Raw genomic sequence first — 24,049 nt, 5'->3', positions numbered from 1 at the left:
GCCCGAGTTCAAATTTGGCAGTCGGTATGCTTATTACATTACGTATGTCGAAGTAACAAAGACACCGAAATGCTGTTCACCAAAAATATTTTCACAGCGCCTGGAAGAAACACAATGACCGAGTTTTCTCAGTTTAGCACTTTTCAAGTGTAAAATGGTAATATTTTGCTTTTAAAACTAGTAGCAAAGTTTGAGTTTCGATCCCTTTAAACAGGTGGTCAGACAACTTCCTTTAATGTGCTAACAACAATTTACTTCGTTACGAAAACAGCCCTGTTGTGGTGATCCTGTCAAATTAGGTTGAAAATGGTTTTAAGCAGGTCTGCTAAAAGTTATAGTGAAAGCGAAGACAGAAATTGATAAGTGTGAAAACTTTAGGGATAAAAAGTGGAAATTTAGTAAAATACAGTAGTTAAAAAAAACATACTAATACTTAGTTTTAAGTGTGTGTTTAGTAAGCTAAACTTAGTTGAGATGAATACAAAGTTTATGTTATACGTACTTCTGTCTCAAAGGTAACAACTCTCTATGGTACGACTGCACATGGTACATTATAATGTTACCTTTTATTTCCGATCATAACCACTAAATACAATAAAGTTATTGTAGGTAACTATAGTTACTAAGGTTAACATACTATTTTATTACTAATGTTTAATATGTGCAGCACTTTTATAAAATTTTAATGATTGTTACCAGGGGATTTTTGCATTATATAATTACAATGGTTTCTATACCTCTACATACGATTTTTCCACCATACGATGCCAACCCTGGAACGGATCAAAATCGTATCCTGACGGTGCACTGTATATAATTTATGGCTATTGACTAAGCTCACAACTTTGTAAGTTTTCATTTACAAAATTGTAAATGAGAATTGTTGGCTTTCCTACGAAGGGTCTAGTTTATTTTACACACGACTGTATATCGCTATAATAATATCTTGGATAACAGTACTACTAGTACTACTCAATTCATACTTTGTTTTCATTAGGCCTGATTATTATAAAACTGGCAGATGGAAAAGCTCTCGGTTTTAGTCGCACTAAAAATATGCAAATAACCTTTTTTAAGTTGAGTAATTGAGTCGCATCGGCAGTAGTTCAGTTGCATCGGGAGTAATTGAGTCGCATCGGGAGTAATTGAGTCGCGTCGGGAGTAGTTGAGTCGCGTCGAGAGTAGTTGAGTCGCGTCGGGAGTAATTGAGTCGCGTCGGGAGTAATTGAGTCGCGTCGGGAGTAATTGAGTCGCGTCGGGAGTAATTGAGTCGCGTCGGGAGTAATTGAGTCGCGTCGGGAGTAATTGAGTCGCGTCGGGAGTAATTGAGTCGCGTCGGGAGTAATTGAGTCGCGTCGGGAGTAATTGAGTCGCGTCGGGAGTAATTGAGTCGCGTCGGGAGTAATTGAGTCGCGTCGGGAGTAATTGAGTCGCGTCGGGAGTAATTGAGTCGCGTCGGGAGTAATTGAGTCGTGTCGGGGGTAATTGAGTCGCGTCGGGAGTAATTGAGTCGCGTCGGGAGTAATTGAGTCGCGTCGGGAGTAATTGAGTCGCGTCGGGAGTATTGAGTCGCATCGGGAGTAATTGAGTCGCATCGGGAGTAATTGAGCGAATCATTTTGTAAAGGGCAGACCAGAAGAACATTTGTAACTTCGATTGTAACGGAAATCAAACTATAAAGGTTTTATAGCTGTATACAGTTTGTCAAATATTTGGGTCACACATCTTTAAGGCTCTTATTGAACCAGACTTGTGTCAAACTATCTGTTAACGCTGTGTTATGCATGTGATTTCAGATAATTTGAAGCATTAGTTTTCATGAACTCAGTAATATGTACTTGTGACCACAACTTGAAAACCCCTCTGATGTTTTGCCAATCATATGATATCTCACTTGCCCTTGTATAGGAGAGTTGACCAATGGGGTGGCAGTGTGCCAACCCCACATGTAAAAACAATTAGAAAACCCAGCTAAATTTCCTACCTGTTTGGAATATGTAACTGATCGCGCTGTTTTGTTGGTAGAAACAACGTATTATTTCAAAAATAGATCGGGTTTAGATTCAAGCATTTAGGAAGTCGGGTTAAAATTTTGTGAAGAATGGTTTATAAGATCGTACAGATGTCATCAAAAGACTGAATGTGTTGCAAGATGTAATCAAACATTCATGTACAGTTTGCAAGTTACAAGGAGACTGATGCTTCAACTCGTCAGTGATTTGAAGATTTGATTTTCAAAGAGCTTTGCTGTACAACATGATACTAACAAAGGGTTTCGCATGAACATGGTTTAATAGCACCTTCCCGGTTGAAGTGATATACACACCTGATGAAGTACTAACTAGCTTGTCTTTAATTAACTTTGTTGGAGCTCATTGTAATGATCGTAGAAATTTGTGCGGTCTCATTTGACAAGGCCAAGTTGAAGTCAGCGTTAGAAATGTTTAATTGAGAAGTGTGTATTTGTAGGAGCTACAGACCAGTCTGGTGTTCAAAGGCAGAAGAGCTTTGGTCTCTCTGAAGAAGAGATAAAAGAGTCCTTGCGATCAGCGCTCAAAGACCGGGTGCGGCGACGTCTCAAAGAGATCCTTGAGGCGAATAAGGTATTGAATGGCTGGATACATTAAAGGGGTTGACTAATTAATTAACGAACTGTCAAATATTAAAATAGGGTTACAAACAAATTGGAGGTAAGTCAAAAGTGTTCGCTATAAGTAGGAGTTATTTTCTCATTTTGTCAAAAATAATACATTCTATAGAATTATTTTGAGAATTGTAAAAGCTTATTAATGACATTAATAGTGTATGAATAGATTTCTATCTCAAAGTATGTATATAAAGTTTTGATGATTGTTACTAGGGGGTGTTTGCATTAGGTAATTACCACGGGGTTTCTGTACCGCTCTAGACGATATCTTCGCTACAACACTGAAACAAATTAAAATCGTATATTGTATACCAAATAATTTTCATTGGAACCGTAGCAAAACACTTTATTTAGCCGTTACTTGATAATTATTTCACATTTACATTTAAACACCTTTACAGTTGTTTTATTTTTTCTCTTAATTTATTTGAACTGCACAAAACACTTTTCTCGTGATGGTAATTGGTGTTATATGTTAAATAAAAATAAATTTTCTGTGCCAAGACTTTTTTTATTATTCGGGCAACTCTGGATATTCATCTAGTCATTTATCTATATGTATAAATCACAGTGTCTGTTCGTCTGTCCAGTTGCAGTAATAAAGTTTTAGGAACGTAAAATGCCCTTTATTGTGGATTTGAACTCAAAACCTTCAGTTCTGGAGGTGGTGAGCTTCCCCATTAAACCAAACGAGCTACTTGTACAATGGATTAATTGTGGTCACAATTAAATCGGTTAACACGAGTTAAAATACTCACCCATGAAGCCCTTGGGAAAATTCTATTAGCTATTATTAGCACGGCTGATCATTGCGGATAATGTAATGATTATTAGCTGGCTTCAAACACGGCTATTGTTTTAGTAAAGATTTAGAATAATAGCTTACCAGGTAAGTTACTCAAATTCATTGAATACGGTAATTATTTTATTATCTCAGCAAGCACTCAGCTAGTTGCTATATATGCTCTCTGTAGCATCACATGGTGCTATAGGAAGGGATAAGTCTGATCACATGACATGCTCTCTGTTGCATCACATGCTGCTAGAGAAGGGATAAGTCTGATCACATGACATGCTCTCTGTAGCATCACATGGTGCTAGAGAAAGGGATAAGTCTGATCACATGACATGCTCTCTGTTGCATCACATGCTGCTAGAGAAGGGATAAGTCTGATCACATGTCATGCTCTCTGTTGCATCACATGGTGCTAGAAAAAGGGATGTCTGTTCACATGTCATGCTCTCTGTTGCATCACATGGTGCTAGAAAAAGGGATAAGTTTGATCACATGACATTCTCTCTGTTGCTTCACATGGTGCTAGAGAAGGGATAAGTTTGATCACATGACATGCTCTCTGTAGCATCACATGGTGCTAGAGAAAGGGATAAGTCTGATCACATGACATGCTCTCTGTAGCATCACATGGTGCTAGAGAAAGTGGTAAGTCTGATCACATGACATGCTCTCTGTAGCATCACATGTTGCTAGAGAAAGGGATAAGTCTGATCACATGACATGCTCTCTGTTGCATCACATGGTGTTAGAGAAAGGGATAAGTCTGATCACATGACATGCTTTTTGTTGCATCATGTGATATTTGTTAAAGCTCACTCTTTGCTGGTTAATTGATAGTGTGATTCACTGATGTATATTTGTCAATCAGTAGGTTTGGTTGCTGACATATTTTTGATTTGACCTTGACTTTAGGCTGAGATGGATGTATTGAGAAAAACTCAGGAAGACTTAACTAATGGCAAAGGGAAGCTTGAGGCAATGGCAAAGGCTATAGAAGAGGAAACTGTGAGCTTGTGTTTATAATATATCAATTTATGGTGTTTATCAACTGGTAGTCATTTACAAATCACCTACAGTTTTATGTAAGACCTGTACCTTGTTACCTTCCAAAACCTGTACCTTGTTACCTTGTAAAACCTTTACCTTGTAAAACCTGTATCTTGTTACCTTGTAAAACCTGTACCTTGTTACCTTGTAAAACCTGTGCCTTGTTGCCTGGTTACCTTGTAAAAACTGTAACATATGAAGGCAGTTTTAGTGGACTAGTGATATACCCTCTACGAGTTATATATAAACTTTATTAAATGTAGTGCGGTGTTGTTAATTTCTCAGCTCATGTTAATGTATCAAGGAACCCAAGCTATCGTGCCTGTTCTCCTTGCAACTTCATAATTTACCTAAACATAGATAAGTATATCATGAAAGATATGGATAGCCGAACTGGAAGGGGTTGTCATCTCATTATAGGGAAACATCAGGTCTAGTTTTGCACGGATGTTGAATGCTTCCTCAGCTGTGTTGAACTACTGTTGCAAGAGCAACAATTCAAAACCTTAGTTTTTTATTCCAAATTTATTTTGTTTGAGTAATTTATGCGGGTTCATGTGGTGATCAGATTGCAACAATCGCCTCTTGTAAAGCAGCCTGTCAGATTTGCGAATAAGGGGCGTGTGTCTGGAAAGGTGGGAGGCACGCGCGTCCCCGCTTCAACCCATGCAATACTCCTGTATTATACAGGCTGAATGTCAGACAAGCATCAATCTACTAACATCAGCTATTCCTGAGATAAAGGCTCAGATAGAGAAGAAGTTTGTGCAGTCGGAGTTTCTTCCTGAGGAAGCCATAGAAACAACAGCACCTGTGTACAGACAACTCCTACAGACCTATTCCGAGGAGCAAGCTATAGAAGATACACTGTACATTCTAGGGGATGCTTTGAGGAAGGAAACGATAGGAATTGAGCTTTATTTAAAGGTATTTTATTTTACTACATTGAAGAAAAGAAATATTTTTCATAAATGTACCAAACTATGTGGTCTGTTTTTAGTTAGGTTCATATCTTTCGCTACCACAAGTGGCAGTAGTACGACTCGAAAATGCGTTTCCTTATGGCCAAGAGCCGCATGGTGTGGCTTTAGCAGGCTTTGTACAAATTGTTCTGAATGAAAGAGTAGTTAATTAATTAGCATATCGTATCTGTACTTAAACGAAAAGAAACAATTATCCACATGCTTTGGGCCAATAGAAACTATGTTTACAAACCACCCTGAGCATAGTTTCGCTTCGCAAAAACTTATCTTTTATTGCAATTTTTTCTTAGCAATGACCAGTCATGTCAGTCAGATGCAATGCAGCTACAAATTTTTACTAATTTCTGATCTATGGACATGGAGTTATTTTTATTGATCAATAATCCTACTTGGAATGATTATGTTTACTATTATCTGTAATGATATGCCATAAACTGTAATAATATTGATAAATCGTCTGACATGCTCATGGTCTTTTCAAAGATTTCCGAAAAAGTTTTCGCGCTCAACCTGCAACGCATTTGTGCTATTTTTCATGATTTCAGCTGATGTAAAATTTTATGCCAGTTAATTTGGTATCAAAATATTTTTTATAGACCAAGTAGTTCAAAAGTTATGACGATTTATACACGCTTTGGTCAAATAATAGATTGTACTGAATACGTAATTATCTAGTTGTGTTAGTTCTAACAAACTACATAAATAATAACTTTTATTTGTTATATTAATTTTATGTTAAATATTGGTGAATCTAAATGTAACCTTAGCGATGTAACCTTAGCGATGTAACCTTAGTGATGTAACCTTAGCGGTGTAACCTTAGCAGTGTAACCTTAGCGATGTAACCTTAGCGATGTAACCTTAGCGGTGTAACCTTAGCGATGTAACCTTAGCGATGTAACCTTAGCGATGTAACCTTAGCGATGTAACCTTAGCGATGTAACCTTAGCGATGTAACCTTAGCGATGTAACCTTAGCGATGTAACCTTAGCGATGTAACCTTAGCGATGTAACCTTAGCGATGTAACCTTAGCGATGTAACCTTAGCGATTAACCTTAGCGATGTAACCTTAGCGATGTAACCTTAGCGATGTAACCTTAGCGATGAAACCTTGGCGATGCGGAAGATGAACATTGTTTAGCTAGAAGTGCAAATAGAGATGGAGCTTCTCTAACTTAGACCGTGTCAACTTTAAGTAAGCAATACTTATATTTTTTATCTTTATATTTAATATTTTACATTATATATTCACTTGTCATGGCCAGTGTCTCCACTCTCAGTAAAACCTGTTGATTTCTTTTTTTTATATTACTTTCATTAGTTTTTCTGCAGTAACCAATAGACAGCTTTGGGTATTTTATAAATGATTATTCCAGGTTGTTTGCTCACATTTTTTTATGATTTGTCATTTTTAGCCTAAAAAAGCATTTTCCCTTTTAATATTATAACTATTACTACTATTATTACTAATGTTACTCTTCTTGAGAGTTATGTTTGGAAAACTAAAAAAGCACTGTTTGATGTTATTTCAACACCATGTGACCAAATCATGTTAACCCTGTGGTGCCTGATGTGCCATATTTGGCACATCACCAAGAGAAATGCATGAGTGTTTCAGTGATTCGCTGATCCACTAACTGCAATGTTTCTATATACTTCACAAGTTGTATGTTAGAAATTACTTCTTATGTTGAGAAAACGATTGTTCAAATTTTATGTCAGAGTCAAAAATCTCGTACACAGAGGTGATAGTAAGTCAGGGTCTGACTCTTTAGACTGTAATTTTTATACCATTTGACTTTCAGCTTATAAGCGAAGGTACTATATTTAGAATGTAAGTAAGGTGGTGCCTTCCTAATAATTGCTATGAATTGTAGAAAGTAAGAGATTTATCGACGAGACAGTTCATGTTGAAAGCTCTTACAATGAAGTGCAGAGAAAAGGCTGGCCTTTCCGATTTGTAATGGCTGACAGTTGAACTGTTTGCTGATGTCATAAGTTCTCTCTTCCGTGAACCGTCTGTTGGATTGCTCTGTCACTTCTAGTGCGATTATTTTACAATCTTTTTTGGGTCATCAGGTTATGCATAACCTAATTACTACATTTTGATTGCTTCAAAGTGGTCTTTCATATATCCAGTAAAATAGAGTTCAATTCAATATTTGGTTTCAGTGCCCCATGGCTTTGTTGCTATTTTGCTATTGATATAGATAAATTTATATTTTATGAAATTAGAGGGTTATGTTGTAAGAATGTTCTAGACAACTTTAAAAAATACTATGTGAATAGAGAGAGAGGAAAGAGCTCGTTGACTCTATTATCCAATATATTGCTATAATTATGTTGTTATGTTCTGTTGGCTGTTAGATGTCTGTTGCTCTAGTTTTACTGCATGTTTCCATTTAATCGTGGCCAGAATTGTGGAGATATTAGGGGAGATGGGGGAGCACCCTTTCCTATTATAAGGAAGTTATCATTTGTAGGCATTATACTTTATCACATACTGGTGATCCCTATTTATATGGTTTAATACAATCTATATTTAGCAGTGAGGTGGTCATCTTCACCATGTTCGTAATATTAAATATTTTCATAGGCTTGTAGCCTATTTATGTCTGCACAGGTTTTCAAAGTCAACAGGGACTTGGTACACAAAAAGGGAACCTGTAGCTTGTGCTGAGTTGTGACATTAGTATGGTAGAACAAGACTCTAAGGAGCTTTTCCTTGTTATGGCCGTGTTAACTCGTGTTCAGTTAATACGAGATGGAGTTCTTAGGAAGATTGTTTGATTCATGGTGATCAGAAGTTTGCAATTTGTAAGGATGAGGATATTTCCCTAGGAGAGATATACTATAATAACTACGGGTACTTTTGCTCGTGGAAAGGCATTATACAGTGAATACAGATACTTTCACTACAGTAAAGACATACTCTAACTACAGATACTTTCACCCTAAAAGAGACATTATTCCATAACTACAGATACTTTCACCCTAAAAGAGACATTGTACTATAACTACAGATACTTTCACCCTAAAAGAAACATTCCATAACTACAGATACTTGTGTGATGAACTGTGAACGAGTCTGCAATCCAAACGTTATTTTGGTCGGCGCTCATTGTTTGGTAAGATTAAGTGTCAGGTTAGAAGCATTTTATTTATTACAAAAATATTTTACTGTGACATTGTATTTGGAAGTTCGTTACAAATTACAAATGTTATAGTCGGTAAGTAGTTTGATCAGGCAACATGGGCTGTTTGCACACGCTAGTGAGTTCTTTATGGAGAGCTTCAAGGTGTTTCCAATCAACAGTTGTGGCCACTTGTCGTTGTAAGAGTATTGCCAGCCTACCCTGTAACAGTATCCATAGCGACAAGTATCAACTAGAGAAGTAAAATGGCAGCTTGAAAAGCTTTAGATGTTTATAAGAATGATAAGAAAGCTTTGCAATTGTAATTAAATATCGCTGTTTAATATCTTATTAAATTGATTTCAACTTTGGTTTGTACCAGTGCCTTAACTTTATAATAATAAACAATAGGCATTTAATTGCATACAAGACTCATTTACCTGTAAACATGGGTGCCTGTATATTCTTCGAATGCTATGGGCACATCGTGATTCACATCTATCGATGGTTTCATTATTGCAGGATTGTCGAGCGCTTCCAATTTCACCACTCATTTCCCTCAAAAACCAGTTGAAATTACACTCGCCCATTATCAAAGCTGTAAAGCAAACGCAGGTACTGAGCTGGGAAGAATTTAGTAAAACACAAGATGAATGCTTGTAATTGTTGACATTTAATCATATTCATTTGGTCTTCGATTAGTCGACCTCTTGCTGCTGTAGTGGCTCAGAAGACACTACAGAATGACGGATAGATATATCCAAGACAGTTTAACATGGCGGCATAGACTGTGATACAAGGTTTGAGCCTCTATAATAGCTAAGACCAAATGTGTGCAGCGAAACAGATTTGTAGCCTTAGTACTCGTCTGTCCTTAAGCACCAGCATGGGAACTTGGCAATGAGCAAAATAACATTTTTACTTGACTTTTCCCAGAACTTTGCTGCCATAAAAGGTTTTCATAGCCCAATTTTATTATAAAAAATGAGCGCATTTTAATACAAATGTACAGGCGGTTGGTTCAACTTCAGTTGTAATATATAAATTGGCTGGTTCAGTTGTAATGTTTCATCACTCATTCAAGTGCTAGTGCTTTTATTGTTAAATATTCTTAGACTTGGGACCCATCAAAAACCAACAACTTCAAGTTTTTACTGTTATCCAGGCAATGAGAATACAATGAACCCAGAGTGGTAGTCGTTATAATTATTGTTGTTTGAAAGGCACCAAAGATTTTTTTATTTTGAAGTGCACTTTGTTTTGTATCATCTACGTTTTCATTAAACTCGAGTATATTCTCCACCCGCTAGATAGGTTAGCTTATTTTAATAATAATGTTTGATTCAAAATACTAAATGGTTCAACTCCTTCATGTATTACTGATGTTTCAATTCCCAAGTACCAGATATCCGCGACGGGGTGATTATACATGTATCTTGAACTAACTAAAATATGCACTAAACTATTGTATTGTCAAGTTTGTTAATCTTTAATCAAAAGAGGTAATATGCACATCTGTTATTAGTAGTTTCAAATCTTTCTTGTATAAATTCTTTTGCGTTTATGATTTCATATTGCAATAACTTTTTATTTAGTTGGTTTTTTTGTGGCCGTATTTGTAAAACATTTTTTCTATTAATATGAATATGGACTACCTAAAAAATAAATAAAAATTTATATATATATATATATATATATATACATGTATATAAATATATATATATATATACATACGTGTCAATACATGGTTATATTTTTATATATCTGTATATATAAATCTGAAAGTGTGTGTGATTCTGTGCGTCCAGCTAAAGCTATTAAAATTTAGGAATGAAATATCCATTTCACACTAGATTTGATCTCGGAACCTCCCATTCACCAGGCTAATGGATTACCAAATGAGCCAAGCAAGATTGATGGATTATTTGGGCAATATATGTCGCTATGCGGGTAAAATATGCATGCCAGGCTGCGTTACGCAAATCATTAAAGCTTGCTTTCTCGGCTTTTATTAGTAAGTTTACTAATAAGTTTACTGACTAGCTTACTCGAATTAGCAATTGGCAATGTGCCAGGCTAGCGGCAAGTGACAGGCAACTACATTGCCTGTCACTGTTTATAAGCTGACTTTTTAACACCCGTGCAACGCTTGGCATTCCACTACTAAAGACATAAAGATGAAACCATGAATTGAACCCTCCTTTCATTGTTTTCTATTGTTTCAAGGATAAGTAATGTTTGGAGCAAGACTTACTCTGTTTGTTGTAGTTGTCACACTGATCATAGTCCGAGTACTGTACACACTGGTCAAATCCTACTGCTTTAGGAAAATAGCTGACAAAGGCATAGCACATTTCCCCCTAAAGCGCAAGAAAGTAATGCTAAGGAAAGTCATACTTTTATGTGCTGTAGAGTACACAGGCTGCGATTTGTCAGCAGATGATTGATTATGTCTGATGAGATATTAGTGTAGAGCTTTTTTAATCGCTAATCTCTTTGGGAGCAAGAAACGATTGTAAAATTGTTTCTGATCAATAAAAATGTTGGCAAAGTGTCAAAAATGATTTCATTTAATAAGATTTATGTTTTTATGACAATCCTTTTAGTAGACTTTTGATAATAACTTTAGACGCATAAATAGCTTATAATACGGATTATAAATGGATTTCATCTATTTATAATCCCATGATGTAAAAGCATGATTGCCATAACTAGATCATAATAATTTTTGTAATGGTAGAATTAAATGTAGTAATTTCATATTAGCAGCATTACTGAACTGCTAGTACATATTGCTATTAATTACACTAGTTAAGTGAAGGTAAGTATGAATATTTATACTTAGCTTATGGCCTTCAAAGTTTTAAAACTTGAAGTGTGATTATATTGCAACCCTCCCTACTTTTTTATATTTGCTTAGCTTCTGATCTTCCCTGAACTTGTTGCTATATGAAAGAAGGGTTCGCAATTTGCAACAGCACCATACACTAAGGACTTGCCCATAGGCAAAGTCATTATCAAACCTTTCCAAAATAAATACACGATATAAATAAACTAAATTAATGAATTTCGTGTAAAGTTAAAATTATCGTTTTATCAATAATATCATCTTTATTTGTAACTTGTACAGAGTAGTAAGAGATGTAATAAATTTTTACAGTAATTTACTCAATACTATGAGATGGGTTCAATGTCCGTAAAAAGCTAGGTCAGCATCTACTGGGTACACGCGCACTTTGGACTAGCTGGCTATACTTACATCCACGCCTTCTCCCCAGTAAATTGTTTCATTTTTCTCACGCTCTCCCCCAACAGATGTGAACCAACAGGTAAGTTTAATTTCATCACCTGTATCAGTAAAATGTACATTTAGCAAACAGAATTTACAATTCAGAACTGTGCACTCTTGATCTCATGTGAATAAACCAACCAAAAACTGACAAAATGAGTTGTGTGCTTTTATGACATTGAATTCATGCTTAGAGTAACAGAACATAGAAAAATTAAAACAACCTCACATCCTGATTTTTTAAAGAAAAGTCTTAGGGTCTTGCTGCTGAGGCACTTAAGTTATTAGGGTGTCAGGTTCTACCCTCTGTATTTATTTGATAAGCAATGCTGTAGCAAATTGTTTATGGAAGGAAAACGACAAAGTACAAATATAATATATATATACATTATATAGCACTAATAATAATATATATATTAATATTGGTGCTTTTTATATTATACATATAATATATATTATTATTTAAATATATATATTATTTGTATGTAATATATATATATATATAAATAAAGACAGCAAAAGTCTCATGCGGCGCTGATTGTAACACTTTACAAAAATGCAGTTCCAACCTTTAGGGTTCAAGTTGGACCCCTTGATGACGTTGCTAAGCCAGTTGACAGAGAGAGGCTAAAAATTTTTATTTTACTTTCGCAGGTGATCTACTGGACAGAAGTTGCAATTAACCTGAGGTTTTTTAGAACTCAGCTGGTGCAGTTCAAATAAATACCTGCACAATAGGGTTTGCAGAGACTCACAACCTAAATACAACATAATAAAGAAGTTCATGACCTTTCACCAGACGCTTACTAACACTTAGTAGAAAAGGTAGGTGCCAGTTCTATCAATATTTCGTAAAGAAAATTATTGCTAATATCTGTATTTTACTGAAAATAATGAATGAAATTGAGTTGTCTTGCTTTAAAAAAGTAGACAACACTTTGTATGGTATTGTTTAATTTATAACCACTAGTATCCTGACAGTCTCGAGTGCTGTAAGAGGTTGTTAGGTGTGCAAATACAGCAAAAAAAATAAGATTTTCATAACTATTCTGATGTGTTGGAAGACAGATGACAATTAAGCCAGGTGTAAAAGTGCCAGACTGCAGAAATCATGTGCTCAAATTCTGTGCGATGCAATATTTTTTCCTCAAACTGTGTCTTCGGACAATCGCATGGATTGACCAAATTTGAAGCCGTAATCAAATGAACACTTTATAGACCTACTAGTTGGGTTATAGTGTCAGGTTAAGGGGTCATCAACTCCTGTGAGAGCAGCGAATTAAAACCTTGGTAATCACCAAAAGCAAACCTGGTAGAATCGGTATAGCTCTAGGATGATAGTGCACTGGGGGTCGCTGGTAGGAATAGCTCAGATCATAAGCTATGTTTCTGATATGACTGCCATTTCTGTATTGATCAAGCCTTGCTGCAGCTCCTAGAGTTGTAGGCATGTGTAACATGTGTATATTCATAAAATCCCTTATTATAGACAAGACATGACAACCGCGTATGATGATATAATCTTTAACTTCACGCTTTGCAAACTTATTATTAATCAAAATAAATAAAATTGAAAGTTGTCTTATTTTGAGCAAGAGTAGACAACTCGTTAAGTAGCATTGGTCAATTTTATCACTACATGTAGGCCTATATCTAAAATATTTTACAGTGAATAACCGTAGCCAGCAAGCTTTAGTAATATACATTGTAAGTTACAAAAAGTACCAAAAGACCTAAAGAAACTTACCTAAGGAATGCATGTGGAGGAATGTTCGAGTAAGATAAAAGGGCCTCTTGAATGGCTTTGATGTACAGTAGGAACTGCAGCTTCCAGAATTCTCTAGCCTTATACTTCCTGTTGGTATCTCAATGTCATTTTGACCAATTTGCACATTTCCGAGCTCATACTTTCTACGCTTCTCTGTGTAGTGAATTCTAACACCACTCGCATCTAAAGAACAGGCGGTTGGTTTCTTATTTAACTGTTCCTAATCGGGTTAAGCAACTTGCTGAGTTATCAACTCTTGTTTGTTATTTTGGTTTGACCCGCACTCCTGTCATTACTAGCTTCCTGTGGATGTACCAAATGGCTGATATGAAGTTGTCGAAAACAGATTTTTTGGATACATGTTCAAATTGCGTTGCTATAATGTTAGTCTTAGGACAAATCTTTACAATAAGGCAAACTCACCAGCTTTAGCACAATTTTAAAACTACTGTTTTATATCTACACAAGTCTGATATTTAAACTGACCAGTGAGGTTCGTCCCTCTATTAGCATTGTTCCAGTGAATTTGCAGTCATAGGGTTTGGTGACCATCTTTTCCAATGCTTATGCCGGCTTTAGGGTAAAGACAAGTGCTCGATTCAAAGCCCAGACTCCAAACTGTTAAAAATGAACGGCATGGTTGATCCAGTTGACCACAGCTGTGGGGTCTCTAAAATAAAATATGATATAATACAATATTATCATATTGAAAGATACAATATAGTATAAAACTGCGGTAACTAAGTGTGGGCCTTATTAACCGTAGGAGCGCAAAAGGTACTTCACTTTTTAGCCTACAATTTAATTTCAATAATTCTTCTTACTTGCTGCCAATATGAGTGTTTGAATATAGACAAGCATGAATGCTTAAATATAAATGATAGATTGAAACTGCATCATATCATTGTTTTAGGTATAAACTGGCTTCTATAAACTTAAAACATACAAAGGAGAGAAACATACAAGGCAGAACTAATTAAGGGAAAAAGGCTGCTATTCATTTGTCCTTAAAAAAGATAGTTTGCTTTCCCTCTAACAGCTTTTCCATTAGCGTGGCTCAAATTTTCAAAGTTAAGGTATTTCCTACTAAAGATATTTCCTATTGCTGGCATAGACCTACCATGGTTTGTTCATCATCCTAGTATCTTGCTAATTCTGCCAATTAGGCCCAATGCCTTCACGCAATGAAAACAACTAAGGACAGCTAGAATAGAGCTGCTTTTCACCTTCTTTAGGATAAATAATAGCCTATATATTTTATCACATAAAAGAAATATTTCAAGTGAAAGGATATTTCACTAAAGTTATTTTAGAATAGAATGTACCATCAACCGGAAAGAAATATGCATTTACTCTTTGACATTTGTTTTAAGCTACATTGTAAGTATGGTTTGTTTCTGATGGTTTATAGTTTGGAGTGTGTACCTGTCTGTTTGATATCAATTAACAAAATTTTATTGCTTTCCTTTATTAAAAAGGACATAAAGCTGAGCTACAGAAAATAGTGGTAGCTATTCCTTATAATCCATATAAATCCTTATATCACCCGTTTATATAGCTAATAGAAAGAATTACAACCTGTTTATGGAATGTTTAAACTAAACTACTTTAGGATACAACAATTTTTCACAGTTTGGGAAAAAGCAAAACTAAAACTTTGTGTTACAAAGAAGAGTTATTTTCTCTTGTTTCTAGTATTTATTAAAATAAAAGAGGAAACAAGTCTTAATTTGACATTTGGTTTTCGATTATTTAAGTATATGGATTATATCGCTGATAGTTCTTGTATTGTTTTGTTTATATCACATTTGTGTGACATTTTCATGACCTGTTCACCTATATACACTACAGAAGCGCTCATAAAGGTTTCAGTGAACGCGTAACTGAAGTTTCGATTGACACACATTCAGTGGTCTGTCAGTCTCAGCAGAGTTATTGTCTGACTTGCTTTCTACTGCTAAAATCAAATCCATAGCTTTAAAAATTATTTGTTGGTTACTTTTACTTGGTCAGCAACCTTTTTTAGTTTTTAAAAAACTTTTTATCATCTTCTAATTGGATTATTATGAAGGGATGTTGGCTTTTATTGATAACAAGTCAAGTAAGATCTTCCCAACAATGTCATATGTATATGTATTCTATTTTGTTCACTGCTCACCGAGTCTTCGGTACCTTTGTTGCATGCAAACACTATCATGTGGTGCATGACTTCTTTGTTGTCTATCAAGGGTGTAAATCCGATGACATGGTGAGTCTTTTCCAGCAGTTGCTCTGGTATCTACAAATTAAAGATGGGTTGACAGCTGATGACTTTAACAAACAGCTATAATAATGAGTTTCAGTGAATCTAAGGTCTGTAATTCTATTGTTAGCGATGGTAAGGTGAAGGTCATCTCTGCTTCTTTAAAGTTTTTTTGTCGCATGATTTTAGTTCTGCAATTTCTGAAGATCTGGTTGAAAACGATCACAGAAATAAAATTGTTTAGGATTTGGTGCAAAAGTTACATCCAAAAGCTATTAATGTGTTGTATTATCAACTATAATATTTCTAGAAAGGGCCACATTTTTGAAATGCAAATTTGAGTGTATTTTGTTAGCTCATTAAATACTTTATTGAAGAATAGGTTATAATTAGAATAGTTATAATAGCCTGAGAGTTCTCATACATGTTCTTAACGTGTTCAGTAAAGGCTGGATACTTGCTATGTTTACATGTATTTGCTCTTTCAAAAGAGAAAAATGGTTATAATATATGAAAGCATTTTTATATTTGCTAGGAGGCTGCCAGTCTGAGGACTATATTAGTATGGTGCATAACATGGAATACTGAAGTCATAAAATTCAACTTTAACTAACCGAAAGCTGAAGACATTACGCAGAAAGTTCATTGAGTGCCAATTCTTTATAGCTAATAATTGTGGAGTGCTAACAAGCATAGACCTCTAGTATTAGAACATTCTAGAAAATTGTGAACATTAGATCATTTCAAATTTACTGAATTTGTACGAATAGCTTAAATGATGAAAAGAAGAATATATACAAGTCAAGTGATCTGCTGGCACACTTTAAGTGTATCTACTTTAGTTTTAAATCAGAACAAACCAAATAATCATCCTGAGGGTAGTGTTTATAAAACTATCACTAACATTTAAAGTATAAAAGGATTAATAACTAAAACTGCGCTTGGCTGCGGTACTACCATAACAGACGATAAACCAACTTCAAGTAATGATTTCAACATGCGTTTTGAAAGCACTACCTTAAAAGTACAGTTTTTATCAGAAAAAATTAATCATTGAACTAAAAGCAAAGCACATTTGCCGCATTTCTAAGCATTCACCATGTTAGAGTTAGTTTCCAGGGCTAGAGTTAGTTCCCCGGGCTAGAGTTAGGTTCCAAGCCTAGAGTTAGTTCCTTGATTTGTTTAAACAGTAGAGAGTGAGGTAGCCACAACTGATTTTGTGTCAGTTTAAAAAGGTTTTAGGTCAAAAGGCATCTTGTCACTGGATTGAAGTAAAAAATGACCAACATCCATAAAGGAGTCAACCGTCACTACGGAGGTTGAACATTGAGTACTGAACTGAGTTCTCTCAGGGAAACTAGACAAATAAATAACCAGCAAATATAAGATTCTATCACAACCTGATCATCGTGTATAATCTACCAAATGAAGTGTGATTTCACTGCAAGTACTGGAGGCGTTATTGATGAAGTCATTGTATGCAGAGGAAGTATTATTATTCGCTCACACTCATCAGCAGTATGATGTTATTAATAAACAAGGTTTCCAGGAGTAGCAGTAGGCAGCTGATTCATATTATAAACATCAGCTGAATGAATGACGCAGATAACTTGAAGAAGATGGCTTCATGTTTGAAGAGGATACAGATATATAAGGTCAGCCCTTACAGCTTTCTTTTTATGTGATGATTCAAATATAAAATACAGCTTATCAGTGTAAGCTAGCAAGTATGGCTTCTAAACTAATAAGATTAAACATTTCAAGTTCACCACAATAAGTATATTATTATAGTTTCAAGTGCGAAAAGGTATTTTTATCAAACCTGAACATATTCATGTAAAATAAAAGCGACTTTTGTATTACTTCAGCTGTTAGATTGGTTATAGGACAGCTGACACTGATAAAATTAACCACCCTCCTCCCCCTCCCTCCCGGACGATTGCCTCTGACGATTACCCCAAGACAGTCGACCCCAAAACATTTACCCCAATAAAGCAACTGCCCTTGTATGAAAGACAGCTGCCACACAGATAATTAACCTCTTTTAAATAAAAAAGTTCAAAAACAGTGATGTTTTATTTAATAAATTTATTAAAAACAATCTTTCAATGCGATTGGAATATTAACTGTCCTAAGCTTAGAGTCTAATAATAAAGAGGATATCATACTACACAAGCAGACGATCATACATATTCCACACAGTGATAGGGAGCTACTGACCAATAGCACACAATGATAGGGAGCTACTGACCAATAGCACACAATGATAGGGAGCTACTGACCAATAGCACACAATGATAGGGAGCTACTGACCAATAGTAAAAAGGGAGCTACTGACCAATAATAAATAGGGAGTTACTGACCAATAGTAAATAGGGAGCTACTGACCAATAGTAAAAAGGAAGCTACTGACCAATAGTAAATAAATAGCTTGAAGCACAAATAAACTCATAGAAAGTCTAATATAACCAAACTTGGGTAATTCGTTGCTCCCCCTCATGCTTGTTTTTAGTATTCAGAATGTCAAAGTTTCAATGTTTAGTTGGCTTGGTTGAACATGTTAGACTTTAGTTACACTAGAGTCTAGATTGAATCTGAATGAGTCAAACACTTTGACTTTAAAGAATATACTATTCTAACTTGGTGATCAAGTCATAAATATCTGCATGTATCTACATGCAGTAGTCTAAGCTCAGTACGTAACCATGAGAATGTCAAGTGTGCTAAAAGCTCAATTTATTCTGTGAATACAGATAGATATATAGATATACATATAGATATATAGATATACAGATAGATATATACGGTAGATAATTGACAGATGGATAGATAGACAGCAACTTTATTATGAAAGGTCAAGGTTGTTCAAAGCGAATTTGACCATGAGATACAAAATAAAGAGTAGTAAAGAAAAACTAGGAGTGTTGGCAGAAAAAGCTCTTTTTGTATAAATCTGTTTTATAATATGGGTTGGCGAGATGTTGGTGTCGGGTAGAAGGTGTAGCGGTTTTTTTATAGAAAAGTACGAATATAATGGAAGATTGGAGTCATGATTTGAGTATTTCAGATACAAACATAACTACAACAATAAATGTTAACGCAGGTTATAATTATTTCTAACTAATATCTGTTCATTCCAATCTTACAAAAGCAGCAAACATTAAAAAAACAATATTTAAGTAATACACAATGGGTTTAGTTTCCCTTCAATATATACATCTTATGAGTAAGATAGGAATATTCTATTTTTATAAAATACACTGTTAACATTATGTGCTACATTAAGTGTTAACATTATGTGTAAACATTATGTGTAAACATTATGTCTTAACGTTATGTATTAACACAACGTTCTGCTATTTCATTAAATCAACAGTCCTGAATAACAAAATCTTTCAACGCTTGCGTGTGCTGTTGACGTCTCAAGTATATTTGCTAATTAGACCACTGTGAGTATATTAATGTGTATTAGCATGCCGCCTGATATTAATTTCGTATCAAGATCTTTAAAATAGGTAAACCCAGGTGTTAGTATGACGTTTCCAGCAAATGACATAAGTTGTTACTTTGTGTTGCAAATAGTGTGGCTTGTTTTGGTGTCAGATTTTAGTAAAAAGATTGGAAGTGATTGATTGGCATTATTGCGTCCTTTGAATCTTGTACAGCTTCGGGCTGCCAGTTGATGTTTTTTAATTACAACTGAGTGTTATAAGATAAGAGAGTATTAACTATTGGGTGTATCATATATCCCTTACAAAGTGATCGGTAGGAGTATCGCTAGTATGTCTGATGTACCGTCGGTTTGTGACAAGATTGTTTCTAATGTTAATCTCAACCTAACTCATTTCATGTTCATTTTATAGACTATGGGCTGTTCAACTTCATAGACTATGGGCTGTTCAACTTCATAGACTATGGACTGTTCAACTTCATAGACTATGGACTGTTCAACTTCATAGACTATGGGCTGTTCAACTTCATATGCTAGTGGTTAATAAAAACTCAAACAAGAACACCTTGATCTTAGCTCGTAGAATCAATTCAACAGTTTGAGGTGCTATAAGACATACCCTAACATGGCTAATAATACAAAAAAAAGAATTCAAGATGCAATACAAATACAAACAAAAATAATGATATATTTTAGTAGCAATGTTAGACAAAAAGCCAGATTACAGCAGCTACTAATGATAGTTTGTCAGTAACTAGTAATAATATTAATAATTGTAATAATTAATCAGTTATAATTTTTACAACTGATTTTATTTTACTTTTTCACGCACACACATGACCTCAGTTGCTTTTGTAGGAATTAGCCAGTAAAATAAAGTTAATAACAAATAATAATAATATTAATAGTAGCTATCTGAATGCATATAATATGTTTACTCTAATATTCTAGTTTTCTTATAGCTGTGTTTGAGTTGTTCTGTAATTGTCTGATACAACGTATAAGTTTTATTAAGGGTGTGAAGCTTTCGGTGCTCTCTCTTTTTGTGCATGACAGCTGTTGTAGTTGCAGCAACTCTTTGGACAGCCTGTACTATGCTAACATTCTTCAATCGTCTTTAAATTGGCTACAAGATTTTCTTGCACTAACAACTGTAGCAATTGGCGGTTAGGGCCAAAGAACAATTCGACCTCAGATGATAAAAAGCAGCTTTCTAGATGTTATAATAATAGTTTTTGAAGCGAAGCATATTTTAAAGCTATGCATTGAAATTCTTAAAGCGAAACGCTAGTCACTCTTTAGTTAATAGTTACTACCACAGCGTTGTTCGCAGTTATTTTCTTTTGTTTACCTACTTACCTACTTACCTTAAACTGTTGACAGACATAGAATGTTTGTTGTTGTGGTATTGTTAGGTTGTCTGGCAGTTTTATGTCAAAGTATTTCACTCCATTTTCGGTCAATACAGAACAATGATCCTCATCTAGACGTTGGGCAACTCCAACAGCGAGGCAAAGAAATAGCAACGCTTCAATATTCAACCACATTTCCAATAGCTGCCTATAGATAACTGGGCTATAAAGACCAAGTAGTGTTATGTGTGATCTTCCAGGTGTTTGGATGGCTCGAGGAGAGCTGATAGCAATCTCGCTCATTTGGCATTGATATCGAGAAGGGAGAGAAATCATGCTGCATGTATCTATGTTTAGTATATACATAACATGTTGCATATATCTATGTCTAGTATATCCAAAACATGCTGCTATATCTATGTCTAGTATATACAAAACACGCTGCATATATCTATGTCTAGTATATACAAAACATGCTGCATATATCTGTGTCTAGTATATACAAAACACGTTGCATATATCTATGTCTAGTATATACAAAACATGCTGCATATATCTATGTCTAGTATATACATGTACATAATCACGCAGTCCTTTGTGTCATATAAAATTCTTTGCTAGTTTTTGGCCTGCTTTGTGTAAAAAGGAATTTATTTCATATGAAGAATGCAGGGAAGACCAACAGTGAATCTGATGCTTTTCAGTTAGTTCAGACGAAAGCCTTTTCAATCTTCAGCTCGGGTACTTAGTCTAGCATGCATTTTTCATTATTTGTAGTTTGTGTGATGGCAAGGTTCAAGGTTTCTAACTGAATCTGATTTCTCGAATGTGTGAATTTCAAATTAATTGTGTTTTTATAAGATTTGGAGCGAAAATAAAACATAACTGGCTCCCTGTAGCCTTCAATGGAAGTTAGTTTTTAACAATGCAGCAAACCATTCTGACTAAAAAAACTTTTTTATGGGTAATAAAATATCTAAAAAGAAATATCTATCATCGGCTGTACCCAGTAACAACATTTTTAGTGTTTAACAAAAAGCGTTTGTCATAAGACAAGAGTTTAATCATCGTTTCCTATAAACAGTAACATATCATAAGATCTTTAGCCACAACTCTTAATGAGGCATCGGGAGGCATGAGATCTAACCAACTCACCTCTACAATCATGGAGACTTCTACATGCCTACAAACTTGGAGTTATCCTCTTCTCTCGTATGTAGTTATTGAAAATGAATTACATTAAACTCTGTATCATCACCCCATGTTTAGGTATGCTATTCTATAGTAACATGTGTGCAGTTTACAGCTGCTGCCTCATTGTACCATATGTTGATAGGCGCATCCTCATTTGCATGTGTCTTGATCTGAGGAAAGTTTACATGCTTTGGAGTTGAGATGGTATTGAACATCAATAGTTGTTAGGTCTTTGGTCTTTGTTTATGCAAATGTTCAAGTTTTGTCAGCTGGTGAGACCTTTAGTACCAAGGTCTAAATCTTATTGGTCTCATTCTCATTGGTTAGCAGCATTGTTATCTGATAAGATGGAGGTTGTAGATTGTCTGGAAAGAAAATAAAATTGAAAAACCAAATTACATAATCATGTTATTAATAAGATTGAGTAGCCAAATGCACCTTTTTGTTGATGCAGCAGTTAAGTTTTTTTTATAGAAGTTCCAGCGTCTTCTATCCACCGTTTTACGTTACTAAAATATACATTGATGCTACTACATATGCCATGGCAATTTCGATATGAAGTTGTCACCATAATATGATTAAACATTGTTGCTGCCTAAAGTTGAATAACCATGTTCAATCATATATGTAAAAAAGGCCTCAAAACATGGTTGTAACATTCTGCATGAACAAAAATCTCTGCCTAATTTCTAAGCTGTCAATATTTCAAAAATATCAACGAAGGTTAGACAATTCCTATAACACCTATATTGCGAAAATTTCCATTAGCAAAAAGTATCATATCATAATCATCACATTTGTTGTTCACTATTTCTATTATTTATTCACAAAAGGTCAGAACTAAAAGTTTTGCGTAAGAAGATCATTCGTGTTACTTATTATCAACAAATTTCCTGCACAGTTAGAATTTAGATGTAACCCTGATCTAAAGTTAATAAATAGTAAAATCAGACAATGTCCTAATTAACATGGTAAAGTTCAACGTTCTCCTTCAGAATACCCAAAGTGATGTTTGATTTAAGCTAAAATTTGACAAACCTAATATGAACACCGTGTACTGCAGTCAACTATATGCTCACTTGAGACAATCATATAGAACAGGCCGATAAAAAATCACCAATGCTGTTAAAATTTTGCGACTTTATAGACTTTCTAAATAGTGAAACAATGATCATGTTGTTTTTCCTCATTTAATGCATGACATACATGTATGTATCTATAATAACCTTGCTCCAAGTAATGTCTTTGATACATTATTTTGGCTTTAACAACGTTTAATGTGTGAATGGAAAGTTCTGCAATATTATTTTGTTATCTTTAGTTAGGCCTACTATGTTTTAGAAATTACGCCACTTATAAATTTTGCGAAAATTTCTCTTCAAATAAAGCATTACAACCGGGGTACCGCTTGTCCTCAGTTTAGTGGGCTAAAGCTTATAATAACAATAGTAATAATTATTATTGTTTTGCCAACATACAGGTTACAATAAATTGCTGCTTTTGAACATGGTAGATATTTTAAACAAGTCAACTATAACTCCTCCCAACCGAATGGTAAATCTTTAGGTACATTTTAACTGTTATCCATAATTTACAGCTGCTCACTATTTAGAATAGCATTCCACATTTCTGTATTCCATATAAGTTTTATTAATAGCAAAAACTGCAAGGAACAATAGCCCATGTTTAGTCATTTTTAAAACCTCTCCAAAGACGTAAATAGTGATACATCACTAAACGCTGGCCTCTACACTTGCAGGAAGAGAGCTCTTAGCATCTCTTATTAATGAGAAAGAAATCAATCGCAGACTGAGTATTCTGCAGATTGACGTAAGTGTTTTCAATCACCGTCGCATAAAGGTATTTTGTAATCTATAGTGATTTTTTGAAGAGACCCAGTCACTCAGAAAAGCACTTGTGCCATCTACCTGATAGGAATAGCAAACAATGTCCGAGTGCCGTGGAACAAGCGATGAATACCTGACCATCCTGTCTTCCTTAAGTTATCAGCCGCAAATTGCGTTTAGAGACCTTTGAAATATGGTAAACAAAATTTGAGAGGCCATTGCATCGGGCAATTAACTATACATGGCAGACAATAGACGCACAGAATATATCAATAAAACTGATAAGGGGTGGAAATAT

The 24,049-nt window shown here is 34.9% G+C and overlaps 2 protein-coding genes across 3 annotated transcripts in view; one reads left to right on the top strand and one right to left on the bottom strand.

Annotated features, from left to right (window-relative positions):
* LOC137403769 (tumor susceptibility gene 101 protein-like) overlaps positions 1 to 8,026 on the top strand; it is a 36,295-nt gene extending 28,269 nt beyond the window's left edge. For both annotated transcript variants that reach the window (XM_068089804.1, XM_068089803.1), the window contains 4 exons: positions 2,470 to 2,603; positions 4,356 to 4,448; positions 5,181 to 5,417; positions 7,352 to 8,026. In XM_068089804.1, the coding sequence (XP_067945905.1) occupies positions 2,470 to 2,603; positions 4,356 to 4,448; positions 5,181 to 5,417; positions 7,352 to 7,438 (551 nt within the window). In that variant the 3' untranslated portion in view covers positions 7,439 to 8,026. The remainder of the gene's footprint in view (positions 1 to 2,469; positions 2,604 to 4,355; positions 4,449 to 5,180; positions 5,418 to 7,351) is intronic.
* Positions 8,027 to 8,695: 669 nt separating this feature from the next.
* On the bottom strand, positions 8,696 to 21,013 carry LOC137405007 (DBH-like monooxygenase protein 1). Its single transcript, XM_068091233.1, is given in 9 exon segments — positions 8,696 to 8,830; positions 9,049 to 9,206; positions 10,863 to 10,968; positions 11,868 to 11,956; positions 13,207 to 13,332; positions 13,645 to 13,848; positions 14,152 to 14,335; positions 15,824 to 15,943; positions 20,726 to 21,013. Coding segments are annotated over 9 exon segments (1,410 nt in total).
* Between the last annotated feature and the right edge of the window lie 3,036 nt (positions 21,014 to 24,049).

Source organism: Watersipora subatra, chromosome 9 (assembly GCF_963576615.1).
Source record: "Watersipora subatra chromosome 9, tzWatSuba1.1, whole genome shotgun sequence".
NCBI classification, from domain to species: Eukaryota; Metazoa; Bryozoa; class Gymnolaemata; order Cheilostomatida; family Watersiporidae; genus Watersipora; species Watersipora subatra.
The sequence above is the reverse complement of the archived record's forward strand: the minus strand, read 5'-3'. Positions and strand labels throughout refer to the sequence as shown.